The 13,985-nt window shown below is 46.9% G+C and overlaps 2 protein-coding genes across 5 annotated transcripts in view; one reads left to right on the top strand and one right to left on the bottom strand.

Annotated features, from left to right (window-relative positions):
* The window catches only part of MLLT10 (MLLT10 histone lysine methyltransferase DOT1L cofactor), a 213,084-nt gene extending 210,143 nt beyond the window's left edge, over positions 1-2,941 (bottom strand). Inside the window, exon 1 of one of the 2 annotated variants that reach the window (XM_055353859.2) lies at positions 2,823-2,941. The gene's annotated coding sequence lies outside the window, so the exon portion shown is untranslated. The remainder of the gene's footprint in view (positions 1-2,822) is intronic. The other variant, XM_055353868.2, reaches the window with a different exon arrangement.
* On the top strand, positions 1,596-13,399 carry SKIDA1 (SKI/DACH domain containing 1). Of its 3 annotated transcripts, none has more exons than XM_063709707.1 (4): positions 1,596-2,051; positions 3,737-3,925; positions 6,107-6,198; positions 7,935-13,399. In XM_063709707.1, exon 4 carries the CDS (start codon positions 9,768-9,770, stop codon positions 12,504-12,506), a length of 2,739 nt encoding a protein of 912 aa, XP_063565777.1. In that variant the 5' UTR covers positions 1,596-2,051; positions 3,737-3,925; positions 6,107-6,198; positions 7,935-9,767; the 3' UTR covers positions 12,507-13,399. The 3 variants fall into 3 exon arrangements, with proteins under 3 accessions (XP_063565777.1, XP_055209846.2, XP_055209845.2); XM_055353871.2 differs by lacking the exon at positions 1,596-2,051 and having other exon boundaries at positions 3,047-3,925; positions 7,935-8,765; positions 9,655-13,399; XM_055353870.2 differs by lacking the exons at positions 1,596-2,051; positions 3,737-3,925; positions 6,107-6,198 and having other exon boundaries at positions 7,181-9,559; positions 9,658-13,399.
* The last annotated feature ends 586 nt before the right edge of the window (positions 13,400-13,985 follow it).

Genomic DNA, 13,985 nt, shown 5'->3' with positions numbered 1-13,985 from the left:
GCCCGGCTTCCTTCAATTTCGCAGCACGCTGTAAAGGCTCCTTCCTCCGAGATCTTCAGCTGGGAACCCCTCGCTGGCTGAGTCTGACCATCAAAACTTGCCGCGCCGGCCCGACCCGACCCGGCCGGAGCTCAGGAGCCCGGGGAGGCGCCGACGGGGGTCGGGTTGGCCCGCGGGACCCCTCCCTCGGTCAGGACTTGCTCGGCTAACAGCGGCGCTAGGGCAGAACAATGGGGGCGGCCCGGCGGGCGCGAGGAGCCAGGTCCCGCTTCCTCCGGCGCGCCGGCCCCGCGCCCGGCCCCCGCCCCCCGAGGCCCTCCCCGCCTGCCTCTTCGCGCTCGCCCGTCCCGCCGCGCCTTCCTCCAGCTGCCCGGCCCGGCGCACGCCCCGCCGCCCGCACGCCTTCTTCCCCGCCCGGACCTAGCGGGCCCTCCTTCCCCCGACTCCAACCCACTGCGCTTCCTCCCAAGACTCCAGCTTCTTCCCCTCAGCCGCCGCCTTCGCGCCCTTTTCTGAATGTATTTTTACAATTTCCCCCTTCATTTCCAAAAGTGGCTGAGAAGTCTCGCTTCCATCTTAATGTCGATTTGCTATTTCCCTCCGGAAAAGATTTCCTCAGGAAACCCCAAATCTAGAAGGAAATACAGCAAACCCTAGAACGCTTTTAACCCTTAAGACATCTTGTATTAAAAGAAAAAAAAAGCATGTATGTCTTAAAACCGGCCAAAGAACCATCCCCTCGCTCTTTATTTCCTCCTGTAAATGCTATTATTTTAAACTCTCCATTTTAAAGTCGTCCTTCGGACGAGAGGGCAGAGAATGTGCCCGGCAGCACGCAGCAAATCAGAGGTTTTATCTTACGCCTCCTGGGACTGGGAAAAAAAGTGGAACGTGGCCGAGGGAGCTTCCAGGGCAGAAAAGCGACACAATTCGCTGGGGACGCCGCTGGGCCAGGCCAGGCGGGGGAGGCGCGGCGGGGGCGTCGAGGGCTCTCGGGCTCCGGGCCGGGGCGCCGCTGCGAGGAGGGCAGGCGGTTTTAAGTCATGGGGGCTGGGAGGGCGGCGGCGGGTCGGGCGTGACGAGACTTTCGGAGGCAGGATGGGGCGGCGGTGGAGTTGCCTGGGCTTTCTCAGCCCCCCCCCCCCCCCCACACACACACCCAAATAAAAAAAGGAAAGTTAGAGGGAGGCGGAGAGGAGGACAGCCATCCCCATTTCCTCCCCGCGACGCCGCGGAAGGGCTGGGGCCGCTGCGGGCAGAGAGAGGGCGCGGGATGAGGCGGGCCAATCGCAGTCAACAGGTCCAGGCCTCGGTGGGGCAGCTGAGCCGGGAGGCCGGCGCCCCCTCCCCTCAGCTCCCCGTACCTCCCCTCCCTCGCAGGCCCGGCGCCGTAGGGGAGGCCCGGCCCGGCCCGGCCCTCCCCGCCCCGCGCGGACTCGCTGCGGCCGACTCCGCCGGGGCAGTCGGGGTGGGGGTGGGGCGGGGGTTCCCCGCCGGAGAATCCTCCCCGGGGCTGGCGGCGGGGGCGGGGAGCGAGAGCGGGGAATGGAGGATTAGGAAGGACTCCAGCTCGGCACGAGCGCGGCCCGCGCGAGGGATCCTGGGTAAAAAGTGGCCGCGCGGCACCGGGAGAGCGCGGAGAGGAGCCGGGGTCAGGGGTCACGGCCCTGGAGCCCCGCGTGCAGAGCCCCCCACGTGAACGCAGCGAGCAGGAGGAACCTTTTTGTTTTCGACCGTGCCAGCATGCTCCCCTATTGACCGAGCTGCATTTCCTGGGCTGCTGGGGAGAGCAGCTCCATTGCGGAGCTCCTAACCCCACCCCCCCTCTTCCACCGCCAACACACTTCCCAACTCAACCCTTCCTCTCAACTCTCATCCCAGCCCCCCCGTCCTGAGCTTGCAATAACGCAGTAAATTTGCTTTAACAACAAGTGGGGGTGGTTGAATTTACTCCTCCCTCTCCTCTCTCCTCCCCCTCCTCTTGCTGCGGTTCTTGACACTACTACAAACCAGGACTATAAACATAAACATGTGTCACTGTAACAGGGCAGGTAATATACGGATTTTGAGGCGGGGTGGGGTGGAGCGGGGCTTGGTCGCCGCTTGGAGGGCAGTAAAAAATCGCGTTTCACGTGCTCGACGGCTTTGGGGACTCCCCCACACATCGATCCGTTTATATAATGCCGAAGGCACTCGGTCACTTATTCAGCCACGCAGACCCACAAAGCCAGACTTGCGGATAACCAGCGTACCCCAAAGCAAATGCATTTCAATACGAATCCCTCTCCTTTCCCAGCCAGTGCTGCCATTTCTTCTATTAGCAAACAGTAACGTGATACTTGAATCCCCTTTCCTTTTTAAAAATTCTTTTCTAGATAGCCATGAGATCATTTTTCGACCTAAATAGTACATCTCTCCCATAGCCACTACCTACACATTTTGTGCGCAGAAACCCCTTCAAACAGCAAGAAAGTCTATTTAAATGACTGAGTTCGAAATCTGGTGTGCAAAGGGTATTTCTTGGGCTTTGCCTCCGTGCATTGAGTAACTTCTGCTGCAAGTTGCTGAGACTGGCGCGGTGGAGATCCGCCACAGCAAGCCTTTTTTATTATTATTTAGTCTATATCTGCCTCTCAACTTTTTTCTCATTCTTAGTTCAACAAGCCAGCAACCACTACTTAAGGTAGAGTAAAGCGAATCCCTTCCCAAGCTTTTTGGCTTGAAACGGAGAGAGATACAGAAAATGTTCAGATGGGGAAGTGGTTCCCTTTGTTCTTTCATTGTTTCTCTACGAACTGGTGGATACAAGGACAAACACTTACCTTCTCTTCTTTTTGCTCCACAAACCAGACGTTCCCATCAGCCTTAAAATACACAATCCACCTTGAAAGTAACTACGGATGTCGGGAGAGTTTGTATTCCATTCTTTTTCGCTCTCTGCCCTCTTTTAGCGTAGGATTAAGTTGCAGAGCACGTTGCTGCAAGCTGTAGCCCCCCCCCCCCCCCCCCCGCCTTAGTGAATCGGTCACGTTTAGGACCCTCTAAGTCCATCCTAATTCTGCCAGTAGAATTGAGGGTATTGGAGCTCTAAACTTTCAAAAGGAAAGGGGCCTGCAAGTCTCCAGAAAACTTACAAATACCCCGAAATTTTTTACCATTGTGTTTTTGCACCACATCACCAAATAGTATTTGACAAGAAATAATAGACATGTCTTTGAGAAAAAAAATTTTTTTAAAGTTTATACTTAGCAATGCGCTGCTTAGACAGATGTAGTAAAAGGCAGGTTTGTATTGGCATTTAACGGAATGAGTGCGTTTTCCATAACGTTTGTTGTGCCATGTGTTTTTTTAAAACACAAACAAAACACTACCCCAATTGAGAAAGGAAATAGAAGTTTGAATTGAAATGTTGTGGAACAACTTTAAAAGAGACGTTTACTTGAAATTTATTAGTGTAAAAATAGGCCTCAGAAGTGAAAAGTAAGCTTTTCAAAGTTAAAAGACTTAATTTTCACCCTGTGATTCCATAATAAAAAAGCGAATTTTCTGGTTAATATGTGATACTGTCAGTGTTGAGTGTCCAGCCTTTTGGGTCTTAGTGTCCAAACCTTGCTCAAATCTGATTATGATGTGATTTGCTGATGTCATGAATATGAAATGATACTTGTGTATCCATAAATTCGAACTTGTGATTTTTTTTCTTTTTTTTTTTTTTTTATCTCCCGCTTTTTTGTAGGTTCCCAGTAGCTGCAGCAGTGAAAGACAGTGATTGGCTCCAGTGCTCCTAGAAGGATTTGGGCTGAAGCCAGGGGAAGAGAACCAGAAGAGGATTCCCTTTCCAGAGACCATCAGGCTCCTCATGTCTTGTCTCTCCTGTCTCCCCTCGTGGTGGCTCAGGATTTCAGTATGGCTGAGCAGCCCATAGGTAGGCCTCAACACTTGGTGTCACCACTTCAGTCTCTACATGTTTGGCCCTTGCATAAAATAAACAAAAACTTGGGCAACCCTAACAAATTGTGGTTCTGGATATTTGTGTATTATTTAATATCTGAAGGTCAAACTCTACTTTCTCTGATTTTTTTTCTTTTGCATTCAGGATCAATTGTGAAAGGCCCATGTGTCTCAGGAAAATATTACAACAAAACAAGATAATTGGGGGGAAAGGCGGTTGCAGTAGGAAAAGTGGCTTTTCTTTGATAGCATTTAATTGGAATTAAAAGATTCTTGAGCTGTAAACATTCTTTATTTATTCAGCACACATAAGCAGGCATTGTTTTATCACCATCATAATTATGGTGTCCTTTAAACTGGCTGATAGCAGGAAAGATAAGGGAATGTGCCCACAGATCCAGATCAAGTCTCACTCCTTTCTTTTCCTCCCTGCCCCCTTCCCCCCCCGCCCCCATTCCTTCCTTGGTCACTAGGGTCCCCTACAGCCCTTGAGATGAGAAGAGCGGGAAGATTGTGGCCTAGCCGTTTCTTACATCATGAAAGTGATTTGTACCTCACTCTAATTTGATGCAATCCATAACCTCCTTGTCTCCTATGTTTATAACTGGTTTTTAGCTTGCAATATATGTTATCTGGAGGTGCCTATTGCTCACCTGTGTAAAATCTCATCCACTAGGATTTGTTGCTTTACCTTTGTCTAGTTTAGAAAGCACACTCTTAGGGCTTTTTCAGAACAAAGCCTCACAAAAACCCCTTTACCTCCAAGGATTTGCAAATTTATAAAGGCTGCATTGAATTCAAGATGGGTCAGGGGGCAAAAAAAGGGTAGAAGGTCACTGCATTTTGATTATGGGTCAGTAGACAACATGGCATATACCCTGTGTCCCAAACTTCTGTTAAAGACAGGGTTTTTAAATGCCTAAGAACAGAGGGATGGGCCCTTTTGGAGACTTACCCTGATTTGTTTAAATGAACCAGAAAGAAAAAAAATTAAAGGAAATGTACTAAGTTATCATTTGTTTCTCAATTTAACCATTTTCTACTCCTTCATTCCCATTTTCCCATCCCAAAAAGCAGAGAAGATGTGATATTAGATAAATTTAGCTAAAGAACTGTTGAGATTTTATTGTCTTATATCCTCAACTAATTCAGCCATATGAGACTTTATTATTATTTTAAACTTTTATCTTGTGAATATTATAGTTACTTTTAGTTAATAGCACAAGGAGCTTTTATTCTTTTAACCAGCATACTTACATTGTTGAGGCCTTTGTGATGTTCCTTACTCTTTTCTGTCTGAATTCACTTTGAACAAAATGTGCCCAGCAATCACTAAAACAAACGTATATGGTGAAGAGTTGGTGGGGGGGCGCTGTGATCCTCATTTAAATTATGTATGTATGGGTGAAAGCTTGGAAGGAAAAGGATTATTTTAATGCTCTTCAATACTTTAATTATATGACAGTTGTAGTGTAGAAATGCAAAAGTACTCTTAGGTTTTCCTTCAGGTTTTCAAAGGAACTTTCCCCATTAGTAAACTACTCCTGCAAATTGCTATTGCATTTCCCAGCTAACCATTTAAAAGACTGTAAATGCCGTGTGCATTACTTCGCTCCAGAGGAAAGAGGTCAGACTGAATTGCAATGGTATTTAAACATAAAATACAGTGAAAATAAATCAAAATAGAGCATCTAAAGGTAAATCTAGCACATTCATATGGGATAAGTAAAGACAAATATGTTCATATTTTCATGGCCCTTCACTTTAAAAACTGAAAGTGCTGATTTTTTACAATAAATGCAGAAGTAAGTGGACATTAGGAATATATTTCAATCTCTATTTGCTAAAGAGGATTTTCCTTTTGCAAGCAGCTTTGTTTTCAAAGCTAAAGCACTTTTTACAATAGTGTGTAGATTAGGCATTCCTCACTGAGTAAATAATCACATTTAATTAAACTCAATGCATATCATACATGTGCCTAAATTCACAATAATTTCCTGGACCCACAGAGAAGGATATATATATAAATGTTAATTTGGACATATCTATCTACATATGTACTTGCATTTGAGAAACATAGAAGTTGATATATCTTTTCTTAAAAAAGAATTTGAATACAGTCCATTATCTGAATTGGGTTCATCTTTGATTGTAGAGTCAGCTGACATGGTCAACAAATTTATCAAAGAAACCCCCTGGCTTTTGAAGAATAGTACTTTATACATCTGGATCTGCACATCAGGCAAAGTAAGTAAATTATTGCATAACTTTAAGCATAATTGATAACAGACACCTTTAATTTTTCATCCCCATTCTTTTGGCCAGCTTTCACATTAATAATCTAAGCCATAAATGTTGGTAGCTATTGATCGAAATCCCCGGTGTGCATGCAAATCCATCTTAAAGTCCCCTGCCTTTCATGTGTGAGCGCTCAGGGGCCTCTGCTAGATCTTTTTATCGGGATCGACCCCCAATGTGCCTGGAGAAGACCCCGGATATGCAACGTGTGCTGATGGCCCAAGAAAGCTGTCTGTCACATTCTGTGTTTCTGTGTGTGTGTGTGTGTGTGTGTGTGTGTGTGTGTGTGTGTGTGTGCATTCACTCATTCAAGCAAGAGTGCTGGAGCCTAACACACACATACACACAAGGATGGGGAAGTTAAAGGAACAAAAGAATGTATTAGACACGAAGAAAGATGTGTAATAGTAGTATTAAAAATGTATAAGTGTAAAGGTGTTTGAGTGTACATATAGAGATACTTGCACAAAGTCTATATAGACACATTTCTCAAATTCCCTAGCCTTTATTTTTCTCTATTTCACCCAACAGATTATGCCCTTAGTTAAAAAAAAAAAAACTTAATATGCTACTAGTTTTCAAAACCACCTATATTGCCAATATTTTAAAGGTGAAGAGAGAGGAAAAGAAGGTAGTTTTGAAATGGCTACTAAATCATGTTGCTATGTGTAGGAGGACTAGGAGAGAGAGAGAGAGGAAATATAAACAGGAATGGAGAACAACTAAAACTACCTGGAAAAAAAAAAAAAAGATGCTCTAGCCAACCTTTTGTACTGTCTTCTCAAAAGCTTTTTCTGAGTTTACTATTTCTTGGCTGACTCTTTGGTCTCAATCTTAAAGCTGGGGGAGGGGAATGGGCGGGGGTGGGGGTGGGAGGGCGAGGGCTGGCAGTACTATATAAGTGCATCAGAAGGAATTTTAAAACGACATTATTGTTGCTGGCAATAGAAAGACTCTGGTCATTCTACTTTTAAAAACAAACACCAGCATCTGCTTTTCCTGGAAACTTCGCTTTCTGCCTAAACCTTGTGCATTTTGTCTCCTGTGAAAGTGAAAGAGAAAAACGCGGTGTAATAGATCCAGATGCAAAAGAAAGCCAACTCGGTGGATGGTATTAGCTGTGACGAGGCATTGTTCATTGCTGCCTCTCGGTTACGTTTAAAGCCTGAAATATCACGAGATCCATTCAATGATCCTTCTTTCATTCAAGGGACAAAAATGTAATTTGCTGTAGCTCTGATTTCTTGGATGGAAATGCTAGCCTTAGATTTCAAAGGCAAGAACTAGACATCGCGGTTTGTACACACATTGATTAAGTTGAAGAGCGGCGATTACATCTGTGCTGAGTGCAACAGTAGTTCAGGGGCTGACTTTTCAAATCCCAACCTCCTGAGTTACAGACTCTCTTAAATAGACTTCCTTAATTTCCGGATGCACTTCTTGAAATTCCCAATTCTTTTCAAAATTCCTGGGAAATTACAAAGGAGATGAGGGTGGGGTGGGGAATTATGGCCGAGATTTCATCTTGTCAGGCAAACTACCTTTTTGTATGTCTGATTCCTCAGTTTTTATCTTTCTGTTTTCTTTTTTGAGCCATACCTGCTCGTGCCATCCAGACCAGAGCAGGGGAAGCTGGGACTTTTGAATGTGAAAAAAGAAATTATTGTATAATTTTTTTCTTGCAGGCTCAGAAATATCCGTTTATTCTTTTAATCACGCGGATGTGTCTATTTTTGGAGGAACAAGGAAACACATAAATGCCTGGGTTGCATTTATGTTGTAGTTGCAAACACCGAACAGTTAAGAAGATTTTGCCGAATTTTGCAAAGCAGCCAAGGAGCCGCCTTGGGATCGTGGTAATGCGACTGGGGGGACCCTTGCTCTCATTTGGCAATATTTTGGATATCCTTGAAAACGACACCAAAATATGCCTTAATTTGACTAAGAAGAGGTTAAACCACATTGATTTTCATCCAAAGTGATTTTGTTAAAGCAGATGCTTGACTTTGATGGAAAAACTGGGAGTTGTGGAAGATTTACCTAAACTACCAACCAAAAGCATCACAAACCACTGAAACAGTCTGCATCGTACATCAGCACTTTCTTTTCATTGTTATTACGTAAAACCTCTGGAAGCACCTTGGGCGTTTGACAGTTTCTTTTCTTTGCTGCAGAAGGAAGCAATCTGCTCCCTGGAATTCTGACCTGTGGTGAACAGGACCCTGGCAAAGGCTTTGCTGGGGACTCTTGGACGATCCCGCCTCCAATCCAGTACGGTTAATTGTGGAAAAGTGTACACATTTCTGGCTTATCTATGCTTTGTTATGGGTCTGACGTGAAACTACCTCCTCCCCACCCCACCCCCCAGCAGAGAACCGAAATCCAGTTGAATTGTTACAGTGTTTCGGAGCTGGAGCCTTGAACTGCTTCCTTGGTCAAATAACTTTGTTTCTGGTTGTAAAAAGGCATTTCAGGAAAAAAAAAAAAAAAAAAGAAAATCGAGAGAAATTCCAAACGTAAGTCCGCACTGGGGTGGTTCACGGGGCGGGTTTAACTTTGGAGCTCCCAGCCGGTCTCCTTCCCCACTCCTGTAAGGGAAATACCAGGCTATTCTGCACATTTTCCCTTAAGCTCCATTTTCCAAAAGGAAAAGGGGGTGGGGTATCTCTCTTTCGGCTTGATAATGTTTTTTAAATGCTTTTCTTTGAAATGATAATAGCTGTATCGGTAAAATGCAAATAAACGAAAAAAATAGGCAGTATTTCTTTAAAGGCGAATATACGGTGCGGTTTTTTTTTTTTCTTCCTTAAGCGTACACACACTGCTTCTGATGAAGTCTTGTGAGTCAGGCTGTTTCTGAGCTCCGATAGTTTAATGGAAAGATTTATATACCGACTGTATTATTTACTTTGGGAGGGGAGGTGGCAGTATAAGGGTATGCTAATTAGTGGGAGATTTTGGGGGGAAGGGGTGGAATATCAATTTTTATTGCATCACCTGTCAGGAGTGTCCAATCAGCGCTGGCTTTAGGGGAATTAATTGATGAAGGTGTCTCCGGACGAGCTCACTTCACTCTGTCATTTTATTTGTAGCTAAAGCAGCGGCGGGAATAGCAGCTGCATTTCTTTTCTCTTTCTCCCTTCACATTCCATTATCATAGTGCTCCAATGGAGAAGGAAGGAATAGAGGGGCCCAGGTACTGATCTGCATCGGGGACTCAGACCAACACACTGGCAGATCAGAAACCGGATGGTTTTTTCCCTCTTTTTTAAAAAAACGAAAACAACAACAACAAAAAAGCAAGAATCAAGTCAGTGTAATTTCATGGGGTTTCCCCCCCCAATAATTTCGCCTAGAGTTTGGCACTTCCTTCGCCGGGAATAACAGTCTTTGTTATTTTATTAGCAGGATGCCTTGAGACACACGCAGCATCTGGCGGAGGATTAACATACATACATGTGTATGTATGCGTCACGTATATATTTACTGCAAATGGTGGGGATCATTTAGTGCCCGAGATGGGAGACCTGAAGTCAGGTTTTGAAGAGGTGGATGGCGTGAGGCTCGGCTACCTCATCATTAAAGGGAAGCAAATGTTTGCCCTCTCCCAAGTCTTCACAGATCTGCTGAAAAACATCCCGAGGACGACCGTGCACAAGCGCATGGATCATCTGAAAGTGAAGAAGCACCACTGCGATCTGGAGGAGTTGCGGAAACTCAAGGCAATCAACAGCATCGCCTTCCACGCCGCCAAATGCACGCTCATCTCCCGGGAAGACGTGGAAGCGCTCTACACCTCCTGCAAAACCGAGCGCGTCCTCAAGACCAAGCGCAGGCGGGTCGGCCGGGCCCTGGCCACAAAGGCGCCGCCGCCAGAGCGCGCCGCTGCCGCCAGCCCCCGCCCGGGATTTTGGAAGGACAAGCACCAACTTTGGCGGGGCCTGAGCGGAGCCGCGCGGCCCCTGCCAATCAGCGCGCAGTCCCAGCGCCCGGGCGCCGCCGCCGCGCGCCCCGCCGCCCATCTACCTCAGATTTTTAGCAAATACCCCGGCTCGCACTACCCGGAGATCGTGCGCTCGCCGTGCAAACCCCCTCTAAACTATGAAACTGCCCCGCTCCAGGGAAACTACGTCGCCTTCCCCTCGGACCCTGCTTATTTTCGGAGCCTGCTGTGCAGCAAACACCCGGCAGCCGCCGCCGCCGCCGCCGCTGCCGCCGCCGCCGCCGCCGCCGCCGCCGCCGCCGCCGCCGCCGCCTATTACCAGGCATCGGCGGCCGGGCCCCAGCCCAAGGCAGCGGCGGGCGCCGGAGGCCCGGGGAGCCTGAGCTACCGCTGCAAGCGCAAGCGCGGCGGCGCCAAGGACTGCCTGCTCGCGCCTCACGCCGGCGCGCGGCGCCTGCTGCTGTTGCCCAGGTCCTACAAAGCCAAGGCGGCGGCGGCGGCGGCGGCGGCGGCAGCGGCGGCGGCGGCCGCCGCCGGGGCCACTTGCCTGGAGAGGTTTCATCTGGTCAACGGCTTCTGCCCGCCTCCGCACCACCACCACCACCACCACCATCACCACCACCACCACCACCACCGGGCCCAGCCGCCGCAGCAGAGTCACCACCCCCCTCACCACCACCGGCCGCAGCCCCATCTGGGCAGCTTTCCCGAGAGCTGCAGCAGCGACTCCGAGTCCAGCTCCTACTCGGACCACGCGGCCAACGACTCGGATTTTGGCTCCAGTTTGTCCAGCTCCAGCAATTCTGTGTCCTCAGAGGAAGAGGAGGAGGAGGGAGAGGAGGAGGAGGAAGAGGAGGAGGAGGAGGAGGAGGGGGGCAGCGGGGCCTCGGATTCCAGTGAAGTCAGCTCGGAGGAGGAGGACTCGTCCACCGAGTCGGACTCCAGCTCCGGCTCCAGCCAAGTGTCAGTGCAGAGCATCCGATTCAGGCGCACCAGCTTCTGCAAGCCTCCCAGCGTGCAGGCGCAGGCCAACTTCTTGTACCATCTGGCCTCCGCCGCCGCTGCAACCAAACCCGCTGCTTTCGAGGATGCCGGCAGGCTTCCCGACCTCAAGAGTAGTGTCAAAGCGGAGTCGCCGGAGGAGTGGAATCTGCAGAGCTGGGCCCCCAAAGCATCTCCGGTGTACTGCCCGGCCAGCCTGGGGAGTTGTTTCGCTGAGATAAGGAACGATAGGGTATCTGAGATTACATTCCCACACTCTGAAATTTCCAATGCTGTAAAGAGAACTGACCTGACAATTAACTGCCTGGCAGAGGGGGCCTCTTCACCTAGCCCAAAGACAAACAATGCATTTCCACAACAAAGAATACTCCGAGAGGCTAGGAAATGCCTACAAACAACTCCTACTACACACTGTGCAGATAACAACACAATAGCTGCTAGGTTCTTAAATAATGATTCTTCAGGAGCAGAAGCAAATTCAGAAAAATATTCCAAAATCCTTCATTGTCCTGAATTTGCTACGGATTTGCCCTCTTCGCAGACTGATCCTGAAGTGAACGCTGCAGGAGCAGCAGCAACTAAAGCCGAGAATCCCTGCACTGACACAGGCGAAAAGACATTGCCATTTCTGCACAATATTAAAATCAAAGTAGAAGACAGTAGTGCTAATGAAGAATATGAACCTCACCTTTTTACAAATAAGCTAAAGTGCGAGTGCAATGATACAAAGGGTGAGTTTTACAGTGTGACTGAGAGTAAAGAGGAGGACGCCTTGTTAACCACAGCCAAGGAAGGTTTTGCATACCCTGAAAAAGAAACTCCTTCCTTAAATCCACTGGCTCAAAGTCAGGGCCTTTCATGCACTTTAGGTTCTCCAAAACCTGAGGATGGGGAATATAAATTTGGTGCCAGGGTGAGAAAAAATTACCGGACACTAGTACTGGGAAAGCGACCTGTCCTTCAGACACCTCCAGTCAAACCAAATTTGAAATCAGCTAGAAGCCCTCGTCCTACAGGTAAAACTGAGACACATGAAGGAACACTGGATGATTTTACAGTTATAAACAGACGCAAAAAGGTAGCCAGCAATGTAGCATCAGCAGTGAAAAGGCCATTTCATTTCATGGCAAATTTTCCTTGTCCACCATCACTCATTATTGGGAGAGATGGGGATTTGTGGCCGGCGTATTCCTTAAACACCACTAAGGATTCTCAAACTCCTCACAAGGCCCATCCTATATGGAAATGGCAGCTGGGCGGTTCTGCAATACCTCTTCCACCTAGTCACAAATTCAGGAAATTTAATTCATAAAAATGTTTTGGAAGATATTTTCTTGAACCATATTACCTTCCTTTTGTTGTAAACTGCACAGGATGGTTTGTACAAGTCCATTAATGTGTTACACCCCCTTTGGAGTCCTGGTTTATCGCATTTTGAAGACAGAAATCGGATTACTTTTTTTCCGTTGCGGGTTTTTTTTTTTTTTTTTCTGGAGTAGGGTGGGGGCGGGGTGGGAGAAGGGTTGGTTTACATTCCACAGACTACTTCAGGCTAAAGACTCAAGTAAAACTCAGTTATTACGGTAGAGCTGGAACACTTTACTGTTTCGATGCTAATAATGCACCCGGTACCTCAATTCAACTGCAACAAATAAATGTCAAAAGGTTGAATAATAAATATTACAATGAGCCATTAAGTTTATGCACTAGATTTCAGAGCTGAAAGTGTAACTGTTAATTCAGTGAAAGTTTGTTAGGTTACATGGTTACACAGTGAGGTGAGGTGAGGTAGCAAGAAGTTTCTGTGAGCCCAAAATGTTATTTTCTGGAGCTCTTGTTTGTGGGGTATCTTTTTCTTTTGACTCCCCTTATTCCCTCTCCAAGAGTAGTTGCACTTAACTTTTTTTTTTTTTTTTTTTTTTTTTAGTGGAAAGATTGGGGTGTGAGTCCTGATTAAATGCTAGTAAAAGCTGCCTCATACATACTGAGTAAAATAAATACAGAATTGTATTTTTTTTGTAAAGGGTGTGATTTTACTTTTAAAGCCACTCCTTTGCAATAGGAAAAGTCTGTTTTGTGTTCTCACCCAAAGGTTTTAAATAAGGTGACTCTTACTATTGTCCTGCTTATCTTGTGGTCTGAACATGACTCTTCAAACTCCCAAAACAATTGAAATATTTCTTTTTTTTTTTTTTTTTTTTTTTTGGAGAGAGTCTCGCTATGTCGCCCAGGCTGGAGTGCAGTGGCACAATCTTGGCTCACTGCAACCTCCACCTCCTGGGTTCAAACGATTCTGCTGCCTCAGCCTCCTGAGTAGCTGGGATTACGGGCGCGTGCCACCATGTCTGGCTAATTTTTGTATTTTTAGTAGAGACGGGGTTTCACCATGTTGACCAGGCTGGTCCCGAACTCCTGACCTCAGGTGATCCGCCTGTCTCGGCCTCCCAAAGTGCTGGGATTAAAGGTGTGATCCACCATGCCCGGGCTGAAATATTTCTCGTAATAGCAGAATATTTCATGGTCGAACTCTTGATAGTGACAAATCAGTAAATACAACCAAGAAAAAGAAAATGAGGGGTCAGAGTTGCAATACCCCAAATGAAAAATAACAGTTTTTTCAGGGCTTTTTGGTACCAGAACTCAGGCACTTGGATTTTATTACCTTATACTTTTTCTGCATCTCTCTAAAACTTCTGTTTTCAGACCATCCTGTGTATAGAGCAGGAGAGTTTCTACTGCAAGTGACAATCAGAGATGACTATCTATATTTGCACTTAAAATCAAAGTAGTT

Source organism: Gorilla gorilla, chromosome 8, assembly GCF_029281585.2.
Source record: "Gorilla gorilla gorilla isolate KB3781 chromosome 8, NHGRI_mGorGor1-v2.1_pri, whole genome shotgun sequence".
NCBI classification, from domain to species: Eukaryota; Metazoa; Chordata; class Mammalia; order Primates; family Hominidae; genus Gorilla; species Gorilla gorilla.
This window is presented reverse-complemented; position numbering and strand designations above follow the sequence as displayed.

Excerpts from the sequence above, each read along its gene's own strand:
- SKIDA1 (XM_055353870.2), top strand. The coding sequence starts at position 9,499 with ATGGTTTTTTCCCTCTTTTTTAAAAAAACGAAAACAACAACAACAAAA. Across the intron at positions 9,560-9,657 it reads AACAAAAAAGCAAGAATCAA|GATGCCTTGAGACACACGCA; the intron begins GTCAGTGTAATT and ends TTTTATTAGCAG.